The sequence below is a fragment of the Polyodon spathula genome, chromosome 10 (genome assembly GCF_017654505.1).
Source record: "Polyodon spathula isolate WHYD16114869_AA chromosome 10, ASM1765450v1, whole genome shotgun sequence".
In the NCBI taxonomy this organism is placed as follows: Eukaryota; Metazoa; Chordata; class Actinopteri; order Acipenseriformes; family Polyodontidae; genus Polyodon; species Polyodon spathula.
The window spans coordinates 25,640,270-25,667,902 of NC_054543.1; the positions used below are offsets into that span (position 1 = coordinate 25,640,270).

Genomic DNA, 27,633 nt, shown 5'->3' on the forward strand with positions numbered 1-27,633 from the left:
GATTCCTCCCTTGTCCCTCATTCCATCCCTCTCTGCTCGTGACCTCAGCATCATCTGTGATTATTGTCTAATGATTATTGTGGAGATCCACTATCCCCCCTTCACATAGCTCCCACTTTGATTGGCTTTGCCTCACACAGTGTACTTCCCACTCCAACAAGACGTAGGGAGCATTCCTGACATATACAGGAAACAGCGACAGAGTCATATGGAATAAGAACTGTCAACATGTTTCTAATCATTTGGATTTTCCTATGAAATGCAAACTTTTAAAACATTCTGTATGTCAATGTTGATAACAGAACAAACTCGTACATCGGGCAGCAATGTGGAGCAGTGGTTAGGGCTCTGGACTCTTGACCAGAGGGTAGTTGGTTTAATACCAGGTGGGGGACACTGCTGCTGTACCCTTGAGCAAGGTACTTCATCTAGATTGCTCCAGTAAAAAAAAACAACTGTATAAATGGGTGTAGTATGTAAAAATAATGTGATATCTTGTAACAATTGTAAGTCACCCTGGATAAGGTCGGCTGGGGGGAGGAAGGAAGTCTCACATTGTAATCAGAGAAAAACAATGGTGCTTTGATGTCAGCAAGCAATCATGGCCAACTGTACAAGGGGAGTTCAGTTTTAAATGCTTTTTAAACTGTTAGGCCTTAACTGTTAAGTATCACTCTGTAACACAGAGCGATGCAAACTGCATCACAAGAAAGAATACTAAGATTGAAGATGGGTCTAGAAGAGGACAGGGATAAACTTGCTGTCACCTACAAACTAAATACATCAGTGAGATACAGGATGGATGGGAGATAATTAAACAGCCAGAAGATGAATGAATATAGGTGAATCAATCACCTACTATGACAAAAAAATTCATACAACAATGAATCCATGTCATACGGAGCACTAGCCTTTTGCTGAAGCTTACATTTTACCCAAGGACAAACCCTAGCCCAGTTAATTAAAAAGTACACATACAAATGAATTACAAGTTCCTCCATGGCCAATCAATCATTCAATCAATCTTTATTTTATATAGCGCCTTTCATAGTGAAACACCATCATAAAGTGCTTTACAAGATGCAGTAAATACAAGAAAACATGATTGTATTGCTAAAAATGCTATTTTCTATTTTCCAGGTCATTTTCCTGATATGCTACAATAAACTTAATTGCATGTTAATTACATTTTAAACAACATATACAGGGTATAGTATCCAAAGCACGTTTGATACCTATAGCGGTTGTAGTGCTTCAGTAAAATACGTACTGAATACCTAGTGTACAAGACAGTACAGAGAGTTGCAATGGCTGAATATGTTTGAAACATACAAAATATACGGTAACACTAATTTTAATTCTGAAAACTGAGCACCACCCCCCACCCCCCACCCCCCACCAGCTTGTTTTATCCAGAGGCAAACCTTTAACTTCTTCATTTGCATTTCTTCCTGAGCAATATTTGAAGAGAATATCCTTAAGGAATAGAAAGAAGATAAGCATTTGACAACAGACCTGGCAGAAGGCACAGGTGTTGTAATTCAAACCAACAGTACGTAGGCCACTCTTGAAATCAGGACTGTGTTGCAGTAAGAATACCCTGTTAAGAGGAACAAGACTAAAAGGCTAAAATATGCACAAGAACACAGAAATTGGACTCTGGAAAAATGGTCAAAAGAACTGTTGATGTATTGTGTGTTGAGCGTAAAACTGTGTGTTTTGTTTTCATTTTAAGGAAAGGGTTATTTTGTACTATTAGATGGCTGTGTAGTCAGTCTCTCACATCGGTTTTGAGGAATTTTGGCACATTCCTCCTTACATAACTGCTTCAGCTTGGTGACATTTGAGGGCTTCCTTGCATGGACAGCTCACTTCAGGTTCTGCCACAACATTTCGATGGGGTTTAGGTCCGGACTTTGACTAGGCCATTCAAAATATAGAATTTCTTCTTCTGCAGTCATTCTTTTGTAGATCTGCTTGTATGTTTATGATTATTGTCTTGCTGCACTTTCTGTTCAGCTTCAGCTCATGGACATTCTCTCATGGCCTGACACAATGCAGTACAATTCTGATACAATGCAGAATTCATGGTTGTGTCAATAATGGCAAGCCGACCAGGTCCTGAGGCAGCAAAGCAGTCCCAAACTATCACACTCCCACCATCATGCTTGACGGTTGGGATGAGGTTCTTCTATTCGAACACAGTGTTTGGTTTTCACCAAACATACTGTTTCTCATTGAGACCAAAAAGTTCTACCTTTGACTTGTCTGTCCAGAGAACATTGTTCCAGAAGTCTTGTGGATCATCTGTGTGGTCTTTGCTTCAGATGGGCAGCAATGTTCTTTTTAAAGAGCAGTGGTTTCCTCCTGGCTATCCTTCCATGAACACCATTCTTCTTCAGTCTTTTTCTGATAGTTGAGTAATGAACATTCACATTAGCCAAGGTGAGAGTGGCCTGAAGATCCTTGGATGTTACACTGGGGTTCTTTGTGACTTCTTTGTTGATTTTCCAGTTTGTTCTTGGAGAGTGACTGTGTCTGACAGTGGATTTCTTTTGATTGTGGCATGACGTGTTTACTCACACGTGTGTTGGTGAAGACCTAACTCACAAAGCTTCTGATCTTTATATAGGGGGAGGGCCTCCCAAACTCACCCCTAAAAATCTACCAATTTATTTAAACACCTGATTCTAATTATTCCCTTAAGTGAGCTGATAAAACCAGGGGTTCACTTACTTTTTCACAACCCTAACCCTAACCCTAACCCTTACCCTGGAACTGGTTAATATAAACCTTATTGAATATTTAAGAAAAGGTTTTGATTCAAGAAGGCTATCATGGAAAAGCCAAGGAATTTCAATAATTATCATTGAGGTTCACAAACCTTTTCTCTGCACTGTATATATACCTTCCTCCAAATATATGGATATAATATATATATATATATATATATATATATATATATATATATATATATATATATATATATATATATATATACACACACACACACACACACACTATATATATATATATTTATAAATCCATGATCGGAGAAAACTGGACTGCAACAATATATTAAAAGTGTATATTTTATTTATTCATGTCGAGATCAATAAGTACACTAGAAACACGGAGCACTTTCACATTGGTGTTTACACGTTTTGACAATTCCTGAGAGCATATCAAACAAATGAGTTTGCCTCACCATATATTCACATACCCCCACTTATCATTGATTGCACACTAATAATCTAATTAAATTAGCTATACAATCATACAATTAAAAAAAAAAAAAAAAAAAAAAAAAAAAAAAAAAAAAAAAAAAAAACAGGGATTCACTAGTACCCCATATGAGTATGGTACACTCAACATATCCTTTTCAGTAACAGACTACGAATCAAAGATACAATCCAAAATGCTGTTATAATACAATGAATCCAACAAAGAAGCTTAATTAACATGTTTCATAGACTTAGTAATTGGTTCCCAATAATAATAAATTATAATAAATATTTCATTTGATTCATTCAACATTAAGTATTATTCAGACGTCGACAATTAAATCATGTTGTTTAAGAGCAGGGCCATATAGTTAACAGAATTAGAATTAATCAGCAATGCTATATCAGACTTTTTACCTAGAAGTTTTATCACAATAAATCAAAGGACATAGGTTGAGTTTCTCATTCAATCCATATAGTCCCAGTGTTTCTAACATTTTGATCCAATGTGCTTCTCTGTGTAGCAGTTGATTAACTATATTCCTCCCTCTAGCAGATATATTAACCTTTTCAATGCCCACATAGCATAGTGAGTGCAGAGATGCTCTGTGCTCAGCTCTAATATAGTGTTTTGTATTCAAATAATCTTTGTACTATTTTTTATTGCGCTTTTTGTTCTACTATGCATATCTTAAGAGGTCTCTTCGTTTGTCCTATGTATACAAGACAACAATGCCTGTAGTATTAGAATTAATAAAACCACTGATCTTACTCTTTCTGTCTGATCTCGGATGTAGGAAGAATTTTATATTTGTCACAATGGAACAGTTTACACAGCGGCCGCATTTAAAATTCCCATTTGGGATATCTGATAACTACGTTCTGTTTTCTATTCTGTAGTTACTGAATCTGCACCACCCTGTTGACCTCGCAGACCTAATCCTTTCTTGGAATCAGACCCCTTTTCTTGTTTCCATAGTAACATGCACCAGCCAGTAAAGGTAGGGTAGAACAGTGGGAATTATCATTCTAAATTCATTCTGCATTGTCTGTAGTTCAAAAGAGACAGCTATTACCAACTTAAAGAAAATTAAGAAACTAAAAAACTTTAAAATTAAGTAGATTCCCCTCACCCCAACAACAACAAGGGACAAAAGACAGCTTTAAAAACATTCTCTGTGTTGCAGGAGTGTTGCAGTGCTACAGACCATTTTGTTTCCCTGACATGCTCGGTTGATCATATCAAGCAACAGTCAAATGTATTTGCATTTCGATTTGGAAAAACCACAGCTGGCCAACTACATGAAAATGAGTATGTAATTTAAGATGAGGAAGAGAAGTTAACAGATTGTTAGCATTTTAGCCAGCTTTCCTATGACAGTAACTGAAAAAATAAAGGCTGGTGTTCACTTCCCTAAATTTTGATTAATATAGTTCTATTTCCTGGCATTTTATGTATATACTTCACTCACTGGCCTTTTATGTAGATAGCAGATTTGTAGGACTCGAGTCGCATTTTCATGACTCAGACTCAGTCTCTGACACGAATCACGGTCTCAGAAGACTCGGACTCGACTTGGGCTCAAACATTTGGACCCTGTGACTCGGACATATTAACAATGAGTCATTTTTATTTTCTCTGACACAAGTAATATTACAGTTACTAGGAAACTGTGCACAATAAAAACCCACCCAACAAAACATTATCCAATCACTGGTTAGTCCTGTTGTCTATTCAGCCAATCATAGTAAGAATAAGAAATTGGAAGCGAGTTACACTACCTGTCAAAAGTTTTAGAACACCTCAATATTTCCAGTTTTTATAGAAATTTGCGCAGTTTAATGTCTCAATGTACTCTGAAATTAAAGCATAGAACAAATAAACAATTGGAGATAAAAATGAAACCATGGAATCGTTTTAACAAAATTTTATCTAAATTTTTGACTCATCAAAGTAGCCACCTTTTGCAGATATAACAGCCGAACACACTTGGGCATTTTTTCTACAATGGAAGTCAAATATTGTTCGGAAAGTTCTTCCCAACACTGTTGCAGAAGTTACCACAAATGTGTTGCACTTGTAGGTTGCTTTGCTTTCACCTTACTGTCCAGTTCATCCCAAACCAGCTTGATGGGGTTTAAGTTTGGAGACTGTGCTGGCCATTCCATGATTTGAAGCCTACCGTCTTGTTCTTTTCTTCTAAGGTAGTTCTGACATAGCCTGGAGGTATGTTTTGGGTCATTATCTTGCTGTAGGATGAACCCCTGACCAACTAGGTGTATAGCCGTTTTGGTTCAGGGTGCCACTCACTCTGTGCAAGTCACCGACTCTGGATCCAGCAAAAAAGCTGCAGACCATCACGCTTCCTCCTACATGTTTGACAGTTGGTGTAACACACCGAGGAACCATCCTTTTGCCTACTCAACAGCGAACAAAAATCATGCATGATGAACCGAAGATTTCAAATTTTGATTCATCGGTCCATAAGACCTTCTTCCAGTCTTCAGTAGTCCACTGGCAGTGCTTCATGGCCCAGGCAAGCCTCTTTTTCTTATTTTGCCATCTTAGCAATAGCTTTCTTACTGCCACTCGACCTGTCAAACCTGAAGCTCGAAGTCTTCTCTTCACATGCTTACTTCGACCAGTGTTAAGCTGTGCTTGAAGCTGTTGTCCTGTGAGCCGCCTATCACGCAAGCTGTTGACTCTTCGAAACATCTTCTGATTCTGTTGTGGTTTTGGGTCTGCCAGACCTCTTCCTGTCAGAGTTTCCTCCAGTTACTAAGTGCCTTTTGATGGTGTAGGAAACTGTACTCACTGACACCTTGGCTTTCTTTACAATTTCTCTAAAGGAAAGACCTACACTTTTAAGGGTTATAATGGTCTGTCTGTCTTCCTTTGTTAATTGCCTTTTTCTCGCCATTGTGATAGCAACATACTACTTCCTGCAGTACAATACTGTCCAAATAATGCTTAAAAGGGTGTAGTAACACAGTCTGTTCCATCACTGCTTTTATACAGACATAGGGTTTGTAAGTAATCAGCAAAAGTTGGGACACCTGTAGGAATTGTTAGCATCAACTTTCAAGGCTTAATTTACTTCCATTGCTGCAGAACAGCTGTAAGTTGTTAACCCATTACTTGTTCCCTGTAAAAGGCCTTTTTGTATAACTCTGAAATGTACATTATTTTTCAGCTTTTGGTAACCTAAACTTTTTTTAACTTCTGGCAGTTTACCGCTTACCATTGTACCATTTCAGGTTATTCACTGGACTTGAACTGCTTAAATTTCAATAAAAACTGGAAAAATGGGGGTGTTCTAAAACTTTTGACCGGTAGTGTAGATTGTAGCGTAAACACATCCCCACACAAATCCAACTGCAACCATAGCATACCAAGTTTTTTTTTTTTCTCGTTTGCATTAAGTTTCATAAGGAATAAGTAATGTCAGCATGATTAACAAGTAATTATTTGGCTTTTAACGAGCCTTTCTCTTTACTACTTTAAACCGTGTTCTGAGTTTTTTAAACACTGTAGAAATACATTTCTAAAACTGCATTCTTGAAAAAAAATGTAATTTAATTTTGCTGAGCTCCCTGAATCTCTGGAATATAATATATCTGTTCGCACTGAAAAAAATAGAACATTGGTCACCTTAACAATTTTGAGTTTACTGAAAAGAAAAATGAATGATAAAAGAATAATCATATAAATTCTATTCATACTTTTAGAGCTAAATTCATACCAGAAAGACACTGTGTGATGACATATTCTGCTTTGCTTCAGATCTCCATTCGTTCCCAGCACACACCATCACTGTTTATAAGCAGCGTTAATTAATTCACCTGACAAATTCAGTGTAAAACTAGCCACTAAAGTCTAAAATCGAAAATTGCCTCCTGTCAAACAGGCAGATATATCAGACTGATATGACAGAAGGACTGATTAATAACAAAAAAGAAAATCAGAATAACAATCTGACTTAATTTATCAAAATTAAAATAATTATTTATGGATGCAGCATCAACCTAGAAATATGAATCAGGATATAGAATGTGTGTGTGCATGAAAGGGGTTGCGTTGTGATGTGTGTGTGCAGGGGTTGCATGGTGGATGTATGCATGCAGGAGTTGCATGTTGTGTGTGTGCGTGCAGGAGATTGCATTTGGAGTGTATGTGTGCAGGAGTTGCATGTTGCGTGTGTGTGTGTGTGTAGGGGAATTGGGGTGCAGGTTGGCACGAAAGACATCAGGGTGGAGGTCTGAGTAAGGGGTGGAGGGAGTAAGGGGATATAGGGGGTGCATGGAAAAGACTGGGAGATTGGGGGAGACAAGAGTGTGAGAGAAGGTTGTGTTTGGGGGAGTTAGAGAGATAGAGTAGGAAAGGGTAGAATAAATGAAAAACGACTTTAATCATGTATTTTCATTTTTGACTCCTGGTTCCCTTCCCCTACTTTGTGATTTTATTTTGTTAATTAATAACTGTACAACATTAAATAGCTTGATCATTCATCTACTCATGGTTACACTCATTTTTGTCCCAGAAGAAACCGAAAACACTACAATATAGACAGTTCCAGCAATATCTAAATCAGATTATCAGATTTTACCCGAATTGAAGTCAAAGTAGATGCTGTAGTCAGAGGTGAAAGTAAATTACATTTCGTACCAGTGTAGTGTTATTTTGAGGTATGCATTAAAAAGTGGTACTCAGCGCACTGCGCTTGCTCACCTAAATAACTTCCACTAAGAAAGCAGGGAAGCACCTATTCAAATCTGGTACATTATGCTGTTTTCGTATTTTACTTTTTTTTTATAGAATTTATCATATTTTCCAGTCATTTACATAATTTTTAATATAATATATCATATCATATGCAATACTTTGGGTCTTGTACATTTTTTTTTTTTATTTGCGTGACTCTACAGTGGACTTCATATGATTTTTTTTTTTCTTTAGAAATTGATGGTTGTATGACAGTAGTATTTAACTGAAAAAAAAGAAATGTTTAACTAATTTGGAAATATAATTTTCCAGTTTATGATTTTTTTTTCTTACAAATTGATTACCTTTTTCCAGTTGGTGTACGTAGTATAAAAAAAAAAAAATAAATATATATATATATAATGGTAAATGTACCTCTTTGACAGTAGGACCCCATCAGATTGCAATTGATTGCACCTGTATCAAAATCTGACAGTATACCACTTTCTGACATTACACATGTCAAGTTTTGGTGCATGTACCACATTCTGGTAAAGTACCACTTTCTAACACTAATAACACTAAAAATAATAATTGGTCACTCTAAAATAAAAAAAAAAGAAACATAGAATGTATAAAATAATAATATGGGCCAGAATATATTACGTAAGCAATAAGGCACAACAGGATGTGGGATATACTCTAATTTCCACAAGCCCTGGGTGCGTTATAAGTCACAAGTAAATCTCACACCCTGAAGTGCCTTATTGCGCTTATAAAATGGATCAACCAACATTACAAAAAAAAAAAAAAAAAACGTAAAAACATGTTTTACTTAACACAAAAGTATTTTTTAATTAAATATCCTTCCACCTCTGCCTGACCTTCGAAAAAATAAGAACATAAGAACATAAGAAAGTTTACAAACGAGAGGAGGCCATTCGGCCCATCTTGCTTGTTTGGTTGTTAGTAGCTTATTGATCCCAGAATCTCATCAAGCAGCTTCTTGAAGGATTGCAGGGTGTCAGCTTCAACAACATTACTGGGGAGTTGATTCCAGACTCTCACAATTCTCTTTGTAAAAAAGTGCCTCCTATTTTCTGTTCTGAATACCCCTTTGTCTAATCTCCATTTGTGACCCCTGGTCCTTGTTTCTTTTTTCAGGCTGAAAAAGTCCCTTGGGTCGACACTGTCAATACCTTTTAAAATTTTGAATGCTTGAATTAGGTCGCCACGTAGTCTTCTTTGTTCAAGACTGAACAGATTCAATTCTTTTAGCCTGTCTGCATATGACATGCCTTTTAAGCCCGGAATAATTCTGGTCGCTCTTCTTTGCACTCTTTCTAGAGCAGCAATATCTTTTTTATAGCGAGGTGACCAGAACTGCACACAATATTCAAAATGAGGTCTTACTAGTGCATTGTACAGTTTTAACATTACTTCCCTTGATTTAAATTCAACACTTTTCACAATGTATCCGAGCATCTTGTTAGCCTTTTTTATAGCTTCCTGTCTAGATGAAGACATTTCTGAGAACAAAAACTCCTAGGTCTTTTTCATAGATTCCTTCTCCAGTTTCAGTATCTCCCATATGATATTTATAATGTTTTTTTTTTTTTATTTTGTGCAGTACCTTACACTTTTCAAATAGTTCCTTAATACCTAAAAAAAAAAAAAATGCATTAATTAAAAAATAATTTCAGATCTTGAATTGCACATTGCCATTGAAAGTGCAGTTTTAATTAGTTACGCCTCTTGTAATTATTGGTTTATTTATTACGTTTTAAAGGAAAATATTACAGCCCATTTTCATCATGATACAGCAAAATGAGTCTGCCTTTAAATCACACAGACCCTTCCTCACAAGACCTGCAATAGTGTCAGGTGAGAGTGTTTTTTTTTTTTTTTTTAATAATCCTTTTGTTATTCGGGGTAGTAACAGGAGGTATCCATACCAGATGTGTGCTAGTACAGCTTCACCGTGATGAGAAAGACATTATACCCAGTTACTTTTCAAACTGACTTTGCAATTTACAGCTTGGTAACATGAAGAATTACTAGGCCAGTGTTAATAAACAATTTATAACAATGCAGGGCACAGCAGAAGACATGAAACCATTATACCTGGACACATTTACCAAGTATGGCAGGAACTGTTCATCATCAGATCACATATCTGCACAGGAGGTGGGTCCAATGGCAGCAGGCAGGCAAACCGAAGAATAGACAGCGGGAGCAACGGCAACAAAACATCCTTTAACCCCAAAGTCTCTTTTAAGAGGGACCAACATCTTTTGTGAAAAGCTGAAAGTTTAAGAGATATTTTAAGAAACTATTTATTTTCAAAATGGGATAGGGAAACATCGTAGTTCAGGGAGAAGAAACAGAGCTATCAGAATGGCAAGTTTAGAATTTATGTGAATACTTACTTTTGCTTTTTTTCACTACTTTAATCATTGGTGTCTGATTCAGATTCATTCAATATCTCATTTACACTTCGGTTTCCCAAAAGTTCAACATTTACATAAATCTCGTCGGTCATGTTTATTGCGATAAATTCCAATATGTCTGCCGTTTTGTTTTTAATTTCTAGTGGTATGGATATCTGGCAGTGATTTACCCATTTTTGAAAAATAGTGCTGACCCATGGTGATATGCTGTAATATCAACACCCCCATTTGACCTGTTTTGACCAATCAGCATAGAGTATTTAAAAAAAACATTTTATAACACACAATAATATGTAGAGAGGCACAGAGCAGGAGAATGGTACAAGAACATTTCAAAGGTGCTGATTATCCCTCTCAGCACAGTGAAGTCCATCATTAAGATCATACCACCCATACACTACCAAGATCAGGTCACCCTCCCAAACTAAACAGCCAGGCAAGCAGGACACTGGTTTGGGATGTCACTCTGAAGCCAAAAATGTCATTGAGAGATCTGCAAAGTTCTGTGTCTGAGATGGGAGTCAGTGTTCACACATCAACAATAAGCCGGTTCCTACACAAAGCTGGCCTGTATGGACGGGTGGCAAGAAAGAGGCCATTGCTCAAAAAGCCTCATCTTAAAGCATGTATGGAGTTTGTGAAAAAGCATGTAGATGATACTGCAGACATGTAGAAAAGGGTTTTGTGGTTTGACGAGACAAAAATGTAACTTTTCATTCTAAATTCCAAGCGTTACGTCTGGCGCAAGCCCAACAATGCAAATCACCCAGTCAACACCGTCCCAACTGTCAAGTATAGTGGTGGCAACATCATGTTATGGGGATGCTTCTCTACAGCAGGGACTGGGAAGCTTGTCAGGATAGAGGGGGGAATGGATGGTGCAAAGTACAGGTGAATCCTTGAGGAAAACTTGTTTGAGTCAGCCAAGTCACTGAAACTGGGGAGGAAATTCACATTTCAGCAGGACAATGACCCAAAGCACAAAGCCAAAGCCACGCTGGAGTGGTTGAACAAGAAGAGAATTCATGTTCTTGAGTGGCCCAGTCAAAGTCCTGACTTGAATCCAATCGAAAATTTATGGCGAGACTTGAAGATTGCAGTCCATCAACAATCCCCAACAAACTTATCAGAACTGGAGCAATTTTCCCATGAAGAATGGCCAAAAACTTTCACCATCCTACTGTGCAAAGCTGGTAGAGACCGATCCAAAAATGCTATAGTAGTAACTGCTGCAAAAGGTGCTTCTACCCAGTACCAACTTAAGGGGTTGAATATTTATGCAAACAGTAAATTTCATTTTTTTGTATTTTCTTTGCAAGTTTTGTTGACATTACACCTCTTTCTCCTCATATAACAATTTTCAGTTTAACCACTACAGCTTTGGATGAAAAAAAAGTTTGTTTGAAAAACTGTGCAAAAAAAAAAGCCATTGTTTAAAAAAACTCACTTCAAATCTCGGCTAGAGTTTTCCAGAAGGCATGTGAGAGACTTTGAGACCAAGTAGAAGAAGATTCTATGGTCTGAAGAGACCAAAAGAGAGCTTTTTGGCCTCAATGCTAAGTGCTGTGTTTGGCGCAAGCCTAACACCACACATCATCCTGAGAACACCAACCCTACCGCAAAGCATGGTGGTGGCAGCATCATGCTATGGGGAAGCTTCTCTGCATTAGAGCCTGGAAAGCTTTTGAAGATAGAGGGCAAACAGGATGCAGCAAAGAGAAATCCTGGAGGAAAACCTGCTGAAGTCTACAGAGACCTGGGAGTTGGGAGAAGATTTATCTTCCAGCAGGACAATGACCCCAAACATACAGCCAAAGCCACACTGGAGTAGCTTAAAAACAAAAAGGTCAATGTCCTGGAGTGGCCCAGTCAAAGCCCGTCAAAATTGCTGTTCACCAAAGGTCCCCATCCAACTTGATGGAGCTTGAGCAATTTTGCAAAGAAGAATGTGAAAAAATAGCAATGTCTAAATGTGCAAAGCTGGTAGAGACTTATCCAAATAGACTCATCGCTGAAATTGATGCCAAAGGTTCCTCTACCAAATATTGACTCAAGGAGGTTAATACATATGCAATCAATTATTTTCTGTTTTTTATTTGTAATTAATTTAGAACAATTTGTAGATTTTATTTTTCACTTTGACATTATGAACTTTTTTGTGTTGATCAATGGCAAAAACTCCTAATTAAACCAATTTTGATTCCATATTATAACACAATAAAATGTGGAAAAGTCCAAGAATACTTTTGAGAGCCACTGTGTGTGTGTGTGTGTGTGTGTGTCTATATATATATTATATATATATATATATATATATATATTATATATATATATATATATATATATATATATATATGTGTGTGTGTGTGTGTGTATGCAAGGTACAAACCACTACAGGCCATGCGGTTAACATGATATATACCACGCCTTTAACCTTTAAAATAATTAAAACACAATTACATTAAAACAAAACCAGAAACTTATATTGTGTATACATCTGCAATGTAATATAGTCCAAAATTAAATTGAATTTAATTCATTGTTCACTTATTAAAAATAAATTGCACATGTTCATTTTATTGTGAATTTCTGCATTGAAAGTACCATCTCACTAGAAATTTGAGGACTGGGCACAAGCTGTGATGATGGGCGGAGTTTCAAATGACACTAAGGAAATAAGGAGAGCAGCTGCGATGGAGACTGAAGCCGGATCTTGAAGTGAGTTTGTGAACTCATTATATGCGAGGCACTCAGAAAGTTGGTGTTGTACCAGTTAAGTGGAGTTTCATCCCCAAATATATTAAAGGAAATAAGTGAAATGCCACTCATTTGTGGCTGTGGTTTTGTAACTAATAACAAATAAAATGGCAGTTTCTCATGGAATTTAGAATGTAGTGGTGCATAATGAGTTATTTAGTGTGAATTAAACCAATTATATATATATATATATATATATATATATATATATATATATATATATATATATAGAGAGAGAGAGAGAGAGAGAGAGGAGAGAGAGAGAGAGAGAGAGAGAGAGAGAGAGAGAGGAGATTGTATTTTATTGTGTTTTAAATTCATGCTCTCTTAGTCCTAATGAAAGTGCAGTGCCATAATAATAAATTACGGTATATCCGTTTGGTGTATTTAGAGTATCTTACATATGAAACCTCAGTTTCTATGTACAAAATTGTTTCCAAGACTGGATTCATAATTATATGGAAAATACATGGTGTGTTTTTATTCTTGATACAAATACAGACTCTGACCAAAACAGTTTTTAAGATGGGTGTTGGTTTTTAGTTGGGTATGATGGGTTTGAAATAAAGCAGTACATTTGGAGTCAGCAAAGTTATAGTTACTGGTACAGAACTTATAAACACACACACACACACACACACACACACATATTATCCCATATAAAACTACTATAGTACAGTTTCCTATAATATACTTTCGTGTGCGACAGGTTTTATGATATATGTTCCTATTACCTTGTAAGTGTCAAGTTGGCAATAAAAAGAATGTCAGGTTAAGCTTAGTATTACTTTTTATATTCTATATATATATATATTAATTTTATAGATATAGAATATCTATATATAGATATATAAAGTGCTATTCAAGTTCTACCAACAATGGCAGGTAAGGAAGAAATTGCATTATGCACAGGATTAGACTGACCTCTAGTGACAGCAATGCCAGTATCTGGAACTGCAATGTATTACACTTTTTCTGTGGAATTAATCAAGACACATTTCCAGTTTCCAGTAATAATCTAGAAATGCTACACTGTGAAACATACTGTAACTGTGTAATACTTTATTACAGTAACAATGTAGTACCAAGTAATATATAAAGTAGATAGCAAACATATTGTCCTTTAATGAGTATGTATAGAATGCATTTATATGTGAGATAATGGAACTGGTTTACTCAGCTTTTTCATGGACAATTTACCATTAGAAGCTGTATTTATTTGTCTGAATAAAAGGATAGTAAATCCATCCATTTTACTTAAAACTCACTTTGAGGTAACTGTTCCGCACAGGAAATTACAGAGTTTTTTTGTTGTTGTTGTTGTTGTTGTTTGTTTTGTTGTTTTTTTTTTTAGCAATGCCAAAAGAACAAAAATTATGCAAAACTATGCAATATTTCTCAAATGGATATTTTGACAATGTCATATATCTAATCTTCGTATTGTACATTGATTAGTTACAGTCAGTTATAATCACTCAAACAATACTATCATTGTTCTGCCTTAATCCCATACCCTACTATATTCCTTGAATTTACTATTTCACTCATAGCACTCCACATTTAAAAACAAAACATAAAACATTAAAAAAAAGCATTACAATGCACAAACCTTTGCCTCACAACGGTAGTGTTTTCTTAATTGCAGTTCGCTTAGAGATAGAGTAGGTTATTAATCAATTTAGTTCGAATGATATCTGTAAAGCAGGTGTATCGTCTATATGATACTCAAAATAAAATATGTAATGTAAACGTGGCTATTAGCAATAAACTGGGGCACTGCGAATAGAAGACGTTACATTTAAATATGACAACCAACCAGAGCTGCTCAAACATCTGACAATTATAACTACACTAACCATAGGTTTTGTCGGGGCAGTTATCAGGAGATTATCACAATGTATGATTTGAGTTCATGTTTCATACATAACTGCATTAGTTAAAAAATGCACAAAAAACACCACAATTGCGGTCAATATATGAATACAGCATAACAAGATTATAAGAGCATGCACAAACATAAAAAAAACGATTTTTTTAAAATTCCCATGTAAAACACTTTTCTATGCAAAAGAGGTAAGACAGTTCTCCGTTTTTCCCTTTATATCAATATCATACGAATGTTTTTTTTTTTTTTTTTTTTTAATGAGTAACAAATATAGGGGGGATAGAGTGCATAAGAAACCTATAAGTTACAAATTAACAAGATATTTAAGAGCAAAGGCACCTGCTTCGGATTAGTATAATATGTAACATCTCAGCAGTACTTACAATTGTTAGCTGCCAGCGTAAGACTGCAAAGACTGAACATCACGAAACTGAAGACACAGGGCAAAGGCGAACACCGAGATTCCATCTTCGCTGCCAGTGAGTATGAATAACCAGGCAAACGTAATCCTCAATCTGAGAAGGAATATCTCCACTTTGTTCTTTATCCTTTCAGTGAGAGTGACTAGTTTACTTACCCTGCCGGCAGGCAGCCGCTAATGAAATAGCAGAGCCACTCCCCCCGCCATCAGCCCCTCTTAAATAAGTTGCTCCTCCTGACGAGTGTTCTCGCTGGCTCAAGTTGTTCTTCAGCACCAAGGCAATGAACAGCTCCTCACGGCGGACAGTGTGCAGCCCGCCTCTGAAACAGCAAACACACCTTCTGGCTGCTTAAAGAAGAACGATCCAGACTGCTCTCCAGCACTGGAGTTTATCGAGCAAAGAGTATGACATATAACATACCTCTACCTGTTTGTGCTGTACAGCATGTAATGTTCATATACACAGGCGCACACATTAACTTGTATTACCACACAATGCGCTTCTACTCAAAAATTTAATATGCACACAAAAGTTTTAATGATTAAAAAGTCATCTGTTTCGCTACGTTTCAAATAAAAGCACTTCAGCTCTGTATATTCGCATTTCTGACGGGCGCATTTACAAGACTGTTAAGGCTGCCTTTATTATGCCTTTTTAACGCTGTACATTATCTCAGTAAAGGCATGCTTTTGTTTGTTGTGTTCCCCGTAGAGGATTGTATTAAGCGTTCTGAATATAACGTGTGGAGGCATAAAGAGTTGTTTCATATGGTGCAAGTTTTCTGAACTGCAAGACTGCAGAACAATGTACAAATAGCATTTAACAACACCAGTAGAAGAAAGATGAGCATATAAGCTGATGCATGGTGGAAATAAAGAACTGGAGTAAAGACAGGAATACTGTACACAGGGAGGCATGCATATGATCTCTGTCATCTATCTAAAGCAATGGTTTTCAACCCGACCTCATGGACCCCTGTGTTTTCTGGTTTGTTTTCTGGTTTGTTTTCCAACTGCGCTCTCAATTACTTAACTAAACCCTCAATTGAAAAAAATAATTAGCATAATTGGGCCTTTTTAATTGTTTTCAGCTTTTAAATAGTTAGTGATTTCAACTTAACAGTAAAATGGTATAAATAACGAAATCTGCATCTTTTAGGCTGTGATCAATTAAAAAGGCCTAAGATAATTATTATTTAAATTAAGGGTGTAGTTAAGTAATTGAGAGCTCAGTTGTATAGAGAACACTGGGGTCCCCAAGGACTGTTTTATAAATCACTGATCTAAATCAATACAGGAATCTACTGTATTTATGTTGATTATTCCCTATATGGGCATCTCTAGCTATAGGTCCATGTTAATAAAATAACATCATTGCACCACTTTAAAAAAAACAAAAAAACAAACTGCTAATGTTATAGAACTAGCAAGAGACAACTACATTTAAAATCTGCTAAATTAACCCCTTAGTTTTTTATGTTACACTTTTTAACATCAACCAGTATTACATAGCATAGTGTTAACTACTTTGTAAATAGGTGCCGGTGTCATGGTAAAGAAGTTAGCCGGGAAATAAGTTAGTATTTGCCTTTTTGTGCATTTCTACGAATGCATAAATCTTAGCACTTAAAGGCAAATTTCTCTGTGGTGGAGATTCATCGAAAATTACAGGACGGCATTTGTATTTTTTTTTTTTTTGTTTGATTGTTTTTGAGAAACGAAAACAAGTTTTGCATTGCAGACAGTAATTTTTGTTTAAATATTCTGTCATCTTATTTATTGAAGTTTATTGCAGACAGTATTTATTTTTTATTTTTTTAAAGGTGACTTATCTTAATATATATTTAGGTTTCATTTGTATTATAAATACATTTTATCTTCATAAAATTGCTCACTGAATTTTAGTTTTTAAAAACTAAAAACTAAAAAATATTTAAAAACATTACTTTGTCTTTGTCTAATTTATGTCTATGCATAGTTAAAATCACTACTTGCCAAATGTGTATTTCATTTAAAACATGTCATTTGTGCCCTGCTGGAAATTCCAGCATTGACCAGCTTAAACTGGTCTATCAGGTAATCAGCTAGGGTTGTGTTTTGGAACAACTTAGCTGGTTTACTGCTGGTCTGACCATCTCTTGCTGGTCTGACCATCTTGTCCCATCTCTGGCTGGTCTGACCATCTTGTCTCATCTGTTGCTGGTATGATCATCTTATCACTTGCTGGTCTGATCGCCATACCATATCTAAATTGAATCAATGTTTGCTCAGCTAATCATAGGATATAAATAGTGATTTAGGTTTTAGACATTCTTGTACCTTTCTGACAGAATCAGTTAAATGTTTTTTTTTTTTTTTTTTTTGTTTTGTTTTTTTTGTTTTTTTAAGCCAGTGTGATTTAAAAAGATATTTCCTATCAGACATACTAAATCATATTCAGTTCTTTCATTATAAATCTATATCACTTTGCTCTTTTGTTGCTTGCTTCTCTTCAGTCAAGAGCATTGACTGCAAACTGTAGCTAGTATTTATTGAAATATTACACCTGGGTAAAGATACCTTTAAGATAGATTCTAAACATTAGTATTACTGATAGAGTGAAAGAGCAGCTACTACTCATAAAGTTGGGCTTTTAAATGATTAATTATATAGACAAACCACTAAGACATACTGAAGACATAACTGCAAAAAATGTAGTACTCTAAGATAAAATGTAGCAGACTTGGGACAAAAATAGTTATATTAGATATTTTAATTGAAAATATCAAATAGTTTAAACATTTAAAAATAATGCATATGTTCACAAAGGCAATCATTTGATAATATTTAAATATCTTTTTGTGGAAAGAACTATTTTAAATACAGTATTTAAGTTTAGATACATGTTAATTTATTATTAAATTATTAAATCCAAGTTAAAAACAAGTGCCTAACCATATAAAGTAGATATATCAATAACAGAAGCCATACAACTGTGGCAACCTTGGCCTCCACCACAGATACAATTGAGCCTATTTGCTTGATGCTGGTCAAGGGTACTCCAATTGTTTTTTTCTAACTTGTGCTTCTGTGATATCTCCACTTTATATTGTTGGGTTTGTTATCTGACTTATATATATATAAGTTATATACAGTGTCTTGCAAAAGTATTCAGACCCCTGACCAATTCTCTCATATTACTGAATTACAAATGGTACATTGAAATTTCGTTCTGTTCGATATTTTATTTTAAAACACTTAAATTCAAAATCAATTATTGTAAGGTGACATTGGTTTTATGTTGGGAAATATTTTTAAGAAAAATAAAAACTGAAATATCTTGCTTGCATAAGTATTCAACCCCCACACATTAATATTTGGTAGAGCCACCTTTTGCTGCAATAACAGCTTTAAGTTTTTTGCGGTACATATGTACCAGCTTTGCACACAGTGTCAGAGTGATTTTGGCCCATTCTTCTTGGCAGATTTGCTCCAGGTTGTTCAAGTTGGTTGGACGATGCTTGTGGACCTCAATTTTCAAATAGTGCCACAGATTCTCAGTGGGATTGAGATCAGGACTTTGACTGGGCCACTGTAGGACATTCACCTTTTTGTTCTTGAGTCACTACAATGTTGTTTTGGCCTTGTGCTTGGGATCATTGTCCTACTGAAAGGTGAATTTCCTCCCAAGCTTCAGTTTTTTAGTGGACTGAAGCAGATTCTCTTGCAGTATTTTCTTGTATTTTGTTCTGTCCATGCTTCCTTCAATTGTAACAAGCTGCCCAGTCCCTGCTGATGAGAAGCATCCCCACAGCATGATGCTGCCACCACCATACTTCACTGTAGGGATGGTGTGTCTTGAGGCATGGGCAGTGTTAGGTTTGCACCACACGTAGCGCTTTGTTTTAGCCAAAAAGCTCTATCTTGGTCTCATCTGACAACAAAATCTTTTTCCCACATCACAGCTGGGTCACTCTCATGCTTTCTGGCAAACTCCAGATGTGCTTTCAGATGGTACTTTTTGAGTAACAGCTTCGTTCTTGCCACCCTCCCATACAGGCCAGTGTTATACAGAGCTCTTGATATTTTTGACTGGTGCCCCATTACTCCACTCCCAGCCACTGAACTCTGTAGCTCCTTCAAAGTGATTCTTGGCCTCTCTGTGGCTTCTCTCACAAGTCTCCTTCTTGTTTGAGTGCTGAGTTTTGAGGGACCGCCTTTTCTTGGCGGTGCCTGGGTGGTGTGATGCAGCTTCCACTCTTGATTATTGATCCAACTGTGTTCACCGGGATATCCAAACACTTGGATATTATTTTGTACCCTTTCCCTAATCTATGCATTTGTATTACTTTATCTCTAACTTCTGTAGAATACTCTTTGGTCTTCATTTTCTTTCAGATTCAGGCCTTACCAATGATCCTTCAACAGATGTTAACCTATAGGTGAGGTTCAAGGGGAGGAGCTAGGCACCAACAATCTATCATCTCCTGTCATCAATTAAATCTACCTTATTTAAACATTAGACACCTCTACCTAGTTATCTTGTGTTTTTTCATTTGACATAAACCTAAGCAATTTTCAAGACCCATCAACTTTCGTATACCTCAATAATGGAATACTTACAGCAGTCGTCATTGGATTCAGAGGATTCCCAGGATTTTCTGTCATTACCAGATCAATCTCCTCCAGCTTCAATCCAGGGTCCATCCAGTCTCCGTTTTTTCTGCCCTTCTGGTATTTCAGTTACATCTGATCAGGCTCCCGATCAGGGTCTCGTCCAGGTTCCAGTTCAAATGTTTCCTACCATTCCTGCCGCTCAAACATCGAATCGGTGCCGATCCAAGCGACTTCGGCCTCAGGACGCCCCTCCGGATCGATTGTTTTGGAAGTGGAACTGGCCCGTGAATAAATTGATAAAACCCTCCTTAAAAATGGTAATGCGATTCGAGCAGGGAGTGATAGAGAGTCTTTTTTTATTCTCTATTGCAATTCAGTCTCAGCAGAACCAGTCTTTCCTCCAAAATAACATAATCAGCTGTGCCCAGCCATTTAGCATCCTAAAACAGACAGCAGGTAGTCTATTCCAGATCAAATCACCCCCACAACTAGCACCGCTAACCAGCAGCCAGCCATTGAAATCCAACATTCGCAAATATTTAGAGATAAATCATTTATGCAGCCTTTTGCCGATACTTCGGTCAGTTCTCAACTGCTGGATCTAGAAAAAAGGGTGTCTAATATGGAACAGGGAAAACAATCTACAGCACTGTCATTAATTCCAGCATCAAATACTGCAGCGCTGCCTACAGCTTCTTCCGGTCCAGCCCTAATTTCAGCCAGCGAAGCAGATCCTCCAATATACAACCTCGCTACAGCCTGTACATACGGATCCTCCTCTCCAACTACAGCTAGACAGCACACTATATCTCCACAAATCAGATATGACATTCTCGAAGGTAAGGACATTAATCTTGTTTCACTATTAATGACGACTTCGGAATTCTTGGACCATAGAGTAGTGGATTGTGGAGATTTGGCAGTAACTCTAAAATGCAGAGATCCCAGACTGCTTAAAAATCTTACATTAGGGGAATTTGTCCTTGCTTTCTCCATATTCAGAGATGTGTTATGCTCGGTATATCCTAACCGCAGAGCTGAATTGGACTCCTACAAATACTACATGGTGGAGCTGTCTGTCAGATATGGAGGGACTATGTTTTTGAGTATCATAAAGCATTCTCTGCAAAAGCAGCAGCGATATTGGCAGCAGATAATCACATCATCAATTGGGCACAACCTGACCCAGATCTATTTAACAGAATTTTTGGTGGTTTCAGAGCTAATGCATGTGGGGTCTGCACTTCAACAGCTCACTCAACATCCCTCTGCCCTAAAGCTGCAATTGCATCAACTTCTAAAGCACCCGGTTTCGCTGCTAATTCATACAGGTCTTCAGTACCTAAACCTATACATTCTTCAGCTCCCCTCGATCAATCCACAAGGAAAGACAAATACGGGCGCAGTATTAGATTTTCAGGAGGAAGACAAATCTGCAACAATTTCAATACTGGCTTCTGTTCGAATAGGCAATGCAATTTTATCCAGATGTGCAGCAATTGCGGAGACTCTCACGCTAATACAATCTGCCCTTTAAAACACAAGTGACTTTCCCCAATGCGCACAGTCTTTACTCCTATAAACATCCCGGCATTATCAAGTAAATTACAGAATCATCCCGACAGTAATTTAATTAATTACCTGATCGATGGATTAAAAAATGTTTTTTCAGCTGGTCTGACTCAAATTCCTTCTTCCTCGTTCAAAAGCAAAAATCTTTATTCAGCATCTCAAGAACCACAATTAGTGCAATCTCTCATTGAAAAAGAAATTATAAAAGGATTTATAGTTGGTCCATTTTTAGCTCCTCCTTTTCCAGTATATAGAATTAATCCTATCGGCATTGCCACGAGGAAAATGTCAGGAAAAAAGCGTCTCATTATTGATTTATCAGCACCACGGGGGTCAAGCACCAGCAGCATTAATTCATTAATTCCCCAAGATCAATTTTCCCTGCATTACATCACTACTGCAGATGCAATACATTCAATTAAATTAGCAGGTCGTGGTTCCTGGTTAGCAAAAGCAGATATATCAGACGCATTTAAAGTAATGCCAATCCATCCATCTCTCCGTCACCTGTTTGGTATATGCTGGCATGGGAAGTTTTATTTTTCCACCCAATTGACTTTCGGCTGCCGCAGCAGCCCAAAAATATTTGATACCCTGTCGGAAGCACTATGCTGGATTCTTCTTAATGTCTATCATGTCCCATTCTTGCTCCACTTGCTGGACGATTTTTTAGTAATTTCTCCTCCTTCAGATGCACCAGCAGAAGCGATTTCCAATCTTAAAAGCTTATTTTCTGAAGTTGGCGTTCTGCTTTCAGAAGAGAAATCAATCGGTCCCCTTCATTCTTTGGAATTCCTTGGAATCATTCTAGATACAGAAAAGTTTGAAGCTAGCCTGCCTGAGTCTAAACTTAACCATATTCGTTTGCTCATTGAGGATTTTCAGATCAGTAAAACAATTAAAAAATGGGCATTGCTTTCATTGCTGGGTTATTTTAACTTTGCAATACGTATCATTCCACAGGGGAGGACGTTTATATCTCGACTGCTAGCGCTGGCATCAACAGAAAAAAAAAAAAAAAATCTGGACTCCTATATAAATATCTCCTCAGACGCTAGGAAAGACATTAAAATGTGGTCTGCGCTTATTCAGCACTGGAGCGGTCTCTCTATGTTTTATGATAATTTCATTTCAGCGCCACACGATATGGCTTTATTTACTGATGCCTCATCTCTGGGATTCGGAGGTCTATTTAACAATCAATGGTTTTGCAGTACATGGCCTGAGGAAATGGAAAACATATCTCCTCATCTAAAATCCACAGCTCTGCTAGAGATATACCCAATGGTAGCAGCTGCCCAGCTATGGGGTCATCTCTGGTCTAAGAAATCAATTCTATTTTACTGTGATAATTCAACTACAGTGCATATTATAAATAAAGGACGTTCCTCTTCCCCTCTTATCATGCAATTGCTACGGCGGCTAGTATGGATTTCAGTCTCTAATAATTTCCTAATACAAGCTCGCCACCTACCGGGCATTTTTAATAATGCAGCTGATGCTCTTTCTCGTTTACAAATTTCCAAATTCCACAGTTTGCTGCCCACAGCTTTGCAATATCCAGCAGCAACGCCACAGTTCAATCAGCTGATTTTCAACTAAATCCAACTATTAATAAACTTCTTAATTCAGCTCAAGATTACATGGCATCAGCACTTGCCCCATCTACCAGATCCTCGTACTCTACAGGTTGGGCATGTTATGTAACTTTTTGTTTACAAAGCAGGATTAATCCTACTCCATTCAACCAGGACTGGATCATGGCGTTCACAGTGCATGCAAAGGACTCTCTACATCTGGCACCAGCTACAATCAGACTATATTTGTCAGGAATTCAGCATCAATTTTGCTTGATGTCCATCAATTCCCCAACTCTATTATCAATTCCAGCGGTTCGTCTCCTTTTACGAGGAATTTCCAAGTGCTCTCCGGCTCCTTCTTCTGCTCGCCTGCCTATTTCTATAGACTTTCTCAGTAACTTGATTTCAATTCTGCGCCATGGCTGTTTTTCTCCATTTGATGATTTAACTATGGAAGTCACATGTCTATCTGCATTTTTCGGGTTTTTGAGATGTTCTGAATATACAGTTCCTTCTATTGCCAGCTTTTCTGCCCTCGGTATCTGCTGCAGTGACCTCAAGCTCATCCCAGATTCTCATTTCATCTTATTTCTTCGCATTTCAAAAACAGATCAACTGCGGCAAGGACAATGTATTCAGCTTTCTAAGATCAACTCTCCTCTGTGTCCCTTCACTTCCATGTTGAAGTACATTGCAGAACGCAAGGCCATTTCATCCTCCGACCCTTTGTTTATCAATTCAAGCCGGTCCATTGTATCAAGGCATTGGTTTTCAACACACCTTTCCACCGTGGTGTCCAGAGCAGGTCTTCCTTCGCAATTCTACACCCCTCATTCATTTAGAATAGGGGCAGCTACTTCAGCTGCAAAAGCCAACATTAACCAGCATTTAATTAAAAATATGGGGCGCTGGACTTCAACAGTAGTCGAAACTTATATTCGTTCTTCATCATCTGAAATATCCTCCGCACATCAGTCCATTGCTAGTATGTCCGGAGTGGGGACGACCTTTCTGCCTGAGCCACCAAAGATTTCCCCCTAAGAAATAAAATTAAAAGAAAGGGTTTTTTTTTCTTTCCACTGTGCAGAGGGTCTTCACATAGTCATTAGGGTACAGTATACTAACCCCTTTGTCACGTTAAGTGTTTGTTTTCTTTCGTCTAAATGTTTTCTCTTTTCTTCTTATGCATTGGCGGTTCTCTCTTTTTTCTCCTTCACGTTGCGTCAGCGGGGAGCAGGGGGTCCATCTTTTGGGGGGTTAGTGATTCCACTTTCTTCAACCCTTTGTTAAGCTCTGCTTCATTTACCTCATAGAGGAGGGTTCTCCATGAGTCAGAGGGGACCCGCGGACAAACCCTTCCATCTGCATGTGTTTCTTTTGGGATTCTTCTTTATGTGAGGGTCCCCAAGCGGTGGCATCCCTCGTGTTTGTCGGGTCTCCTCAAAGACGGTGGCCCCTCTCCTGTTTGTCGGGTCTCCTCAGCGATGGAACCCCCCTTCTATTATGTTGGGCTCTGAAGAGGCAGAACACCACGCATTTTAACAAATACTAACTTTATGTTTTCTTTCCAGTTCGCAAGCTTCTTCGTATGTTGGGTCACCTCAGAGACGGTGCCCTCTTGGTATGTCGGGTCACCTCAAAGATGGTGGCACCCCTCCTGTTTGTTGGGTCTCCTCAGCGACTGAATCCCCCTACTGTATATGTTGGGTCAGGAAGAGCCGGAACCTCTTTTGTGTTAACAACACCAATGCATGTTTTTATTTCCGGTTGGCGAGCCTCTTCATATGTCGGGTAACCACAGAGACGGTGCCCCTCTCGTATGTCGGGTCACCTCAAAGACGATGGCCCCCCTCTTGTTTATCGTGTCTATCAATCAAGTAAATGTTGGGCCTTGAAGAGGCGGAACTCCTCTCTCCATGTGTATATGTTTATTAACTCTGTCAATAAACACTATCAGGGGCCATAGCTCCGGCCCGTGAATGGGGATTTTATCGAGAAAATGTGACAGCAACTTTAATGGTTCACAGGTGGAGGCCAATGTTAAGGTAACTGTGTCCTTGTTAGGGTAATTTCTTTCATCGATGCAAACTGGGAGCTTCCACAGCACAGGGGTTGAATACTTATGCAAGAAAGATATTTCAGTTTTGTATTTTTCTTAAAAATATTTCCAAACATAAAACCAATGTCACCTTACAATAATTGATTCTGAGTTTCAGTGTCTTAAAATAACGAACAGAACGAAATTTCAATGTACCATTTGTTATTCAATAATATGAGAGAATTAGCCAGGGGTCTAAATACTTTTGTCTGAATATATATATATATATATATATATATATATATATATATATATATATATATATATATATATATATAACCTTTGCCTTCTAGACTTCTGTTCTTTAGAGTAGCAGACCCTCAGATTGAAACTGCTAACCCCTTCACAAATAACGATTTTTTTTCCATTTATCAGAATTGATCCAAACATTGCCTGAAATGTGAATCTAAATAATAAAGAGATTAGATCTACAGTTGAATTTATGGAAGAAAAGATCACAATCTCTGTTTTTGCACTTACTATACGTTTTATTTGTATTTATTTTTGTATTAATACTGAAAAAAGGGCAGCTATCAAAGGTAAAATCATGTATACATATAATTACAGCATTGGGCCCCAGTCAGGCAGGTTAACAGCAGGTTCCTGTCATCCAGAGCAGATTCAGAAGAGGGCACAGTTGACCGAATGTTATTCTTAAACAATTTTTGAACACAACTAAAATATTAGTTATAAATTAACTGCAATCTGAAGTCTAGTTGTCTTAATTGATGAGTCAGAGATGAGTAAAATGCAATAGGTAGAGTGGAAGAAACTCTGAAACATTAAAGTGAATGTGATAGCATACCTGATCATCGTTGACAGAACAAAGGGAACATATTTTGGTTACAGGGGATGGTGCTGTGGGAACGTGCCAAAGTAGTTTGTAGTGCTCTGGCGTACAGGTGATTCGAGGTGCTCCAACAAAGGACAAACACAAAGTTCACCGGTCAGGTTTCTTTTTAATTCCCTTAACCGGGTTTCAAATAATAAAGCTGGCTCTACCCAGCAATGGGTATCACCAGCTACAAAACAAAGGGGTTGCAGTCCCGAAATAATAAACACAAAACCCGTCTCCAGACGGGGTGCTCTGGTGCAGGTGCGGTGCTCTGAGTGCTGGTGCTCGTGCGCTTTCAGGTCCGGGCTGGCTTCTTGTGGCAGCTCAGGCTTCGTATCAGCTGTCTGGCAAAACAAACACACCACTTTTCTCAATGAACCCACACTTCATTCAAGATTCCGTCCTTGTCTCCTCCCATTAACCACAACAAAGGAAACGATTACGGCGTCACATCCCCCTAAAGTACCCTAAGCCCCGCCCCCTCCGATAGCTAGTTCAATCACGTCTCCTCCAATTCATGACTGAAACTTCGCTCACCGGACTAGGGCGATGACTCCAGGTACCGTAACACCACCCTCTTCCTGAATGGCCGGCTCCCGACTGTCCCCGGATTGAACTGCCCAACCATTCAGTAGGAAGCCCGTAGCTCCTGTTGTACAGTGCCCTCACCGGTCGAGAGGGAGATTGTTGATTCGGATTCATTCGCTCTCCGTCACAAGGAACCATTGTGTTTAGTGCCTGAGGTGAGTTCATTCCACTATTATGTGGGGAAGTTGTGATGAAAAAAGGCAACATATATATTATGAGGTATGGGAGAATACTTAAATATGAATATATTTCCCCCAACCTTTTACAAACTATAAATGGTTGTGCATTAGAAACTCCATATAATTAGTTTATCCAGTAGAATAAATTAAAGAGAAGTTTAATATTCTTGTCCAACTAGAAAATAAAGTAACACTTTACATTAAGTGAGCAATAAAGTGTTATAGAAAATAGTTTTGCATCTAACATCTGTTTTTTAAATTAAAGATAAACTCTGTAATACATTAATTATATGACTATGGAAGTTAACTTTTTCAATTCATAAAGGAAACTACAACCTACCATTATTTATTTTAGAAAGTAAAGATTTTTGTAGGGAGAAGTTCAGCTCCTTATATGTTTTATTTTCTTCCAGATATAAGTTTCTTTCTTTCAATTTCTCTATTTCCTCTGCTGTGTCCTTGCACTTCCTCATAACTTTCTTAAAGTATAAAAATGCCTACGGATGTTTATAACAACTGGAAATTGACCTTGGCAAGGAACCGTTTTATTGACGTTAACTGATGTAGGTATCCCCAAATTTTGTTGATTTTAAGGACAGGTTCTGAATCTCCTCCATGTTTTTTTTTTTTTTTTTTTTTTTTTTTAAATCACATGTATTATTCAGAATAAGTATATTTTTATAATAAATTCATTTTATTAATTTTTCAGTAAAAATAATTAAAAATTATCGGACGAGCACTCGTGA

General features: G+C 37.4%; 2 protein-coding genes across 2 annotated transcripts in view; one reads left to right on the forward strand and one right to left on the reverse strand.

Annotated features, from left to right (window-relative positions):
* LOC121321430 (contactin-associated protein-like 5) overlaps window positions 1-15,594 on the reverse strand; it is a 354,495-nt gene extending 338,901 nt beyond the window's left edge. Inside the window, exon 1 of the mRNA XM_041260374.1 lies at window positions 15,402-15,594. Within this exon, the coding sequence (XP_041116308.1) occupies window positions 15,402-15,486 (85 nt within the window). The 5' untranslated portion in view covers window positions 15,487-15,594. The remainder of the gene's footprint in view (window positions 1-15,401) is intronic.
* A 5,504-nt stretch (window positions 15,595-21,098) lies between these two features.
* On the forward strand, window positions 21,099-23,113 carry LOC121321928 (the record flags this gene model as incomplete). Its single annotated transcript, XM_041261320.1, has 2 exons — window positions 21,099-21,113; window positions 21,908-23,113. Coding segments are annotated over exons 1-2 (1,221 nt in total), but the record flags the coding sequence as incomplete, so codon positions are not given.
* Between the last annotated feature and the right edge of the window lie 4,520 nt (window positions 23,114-27,633).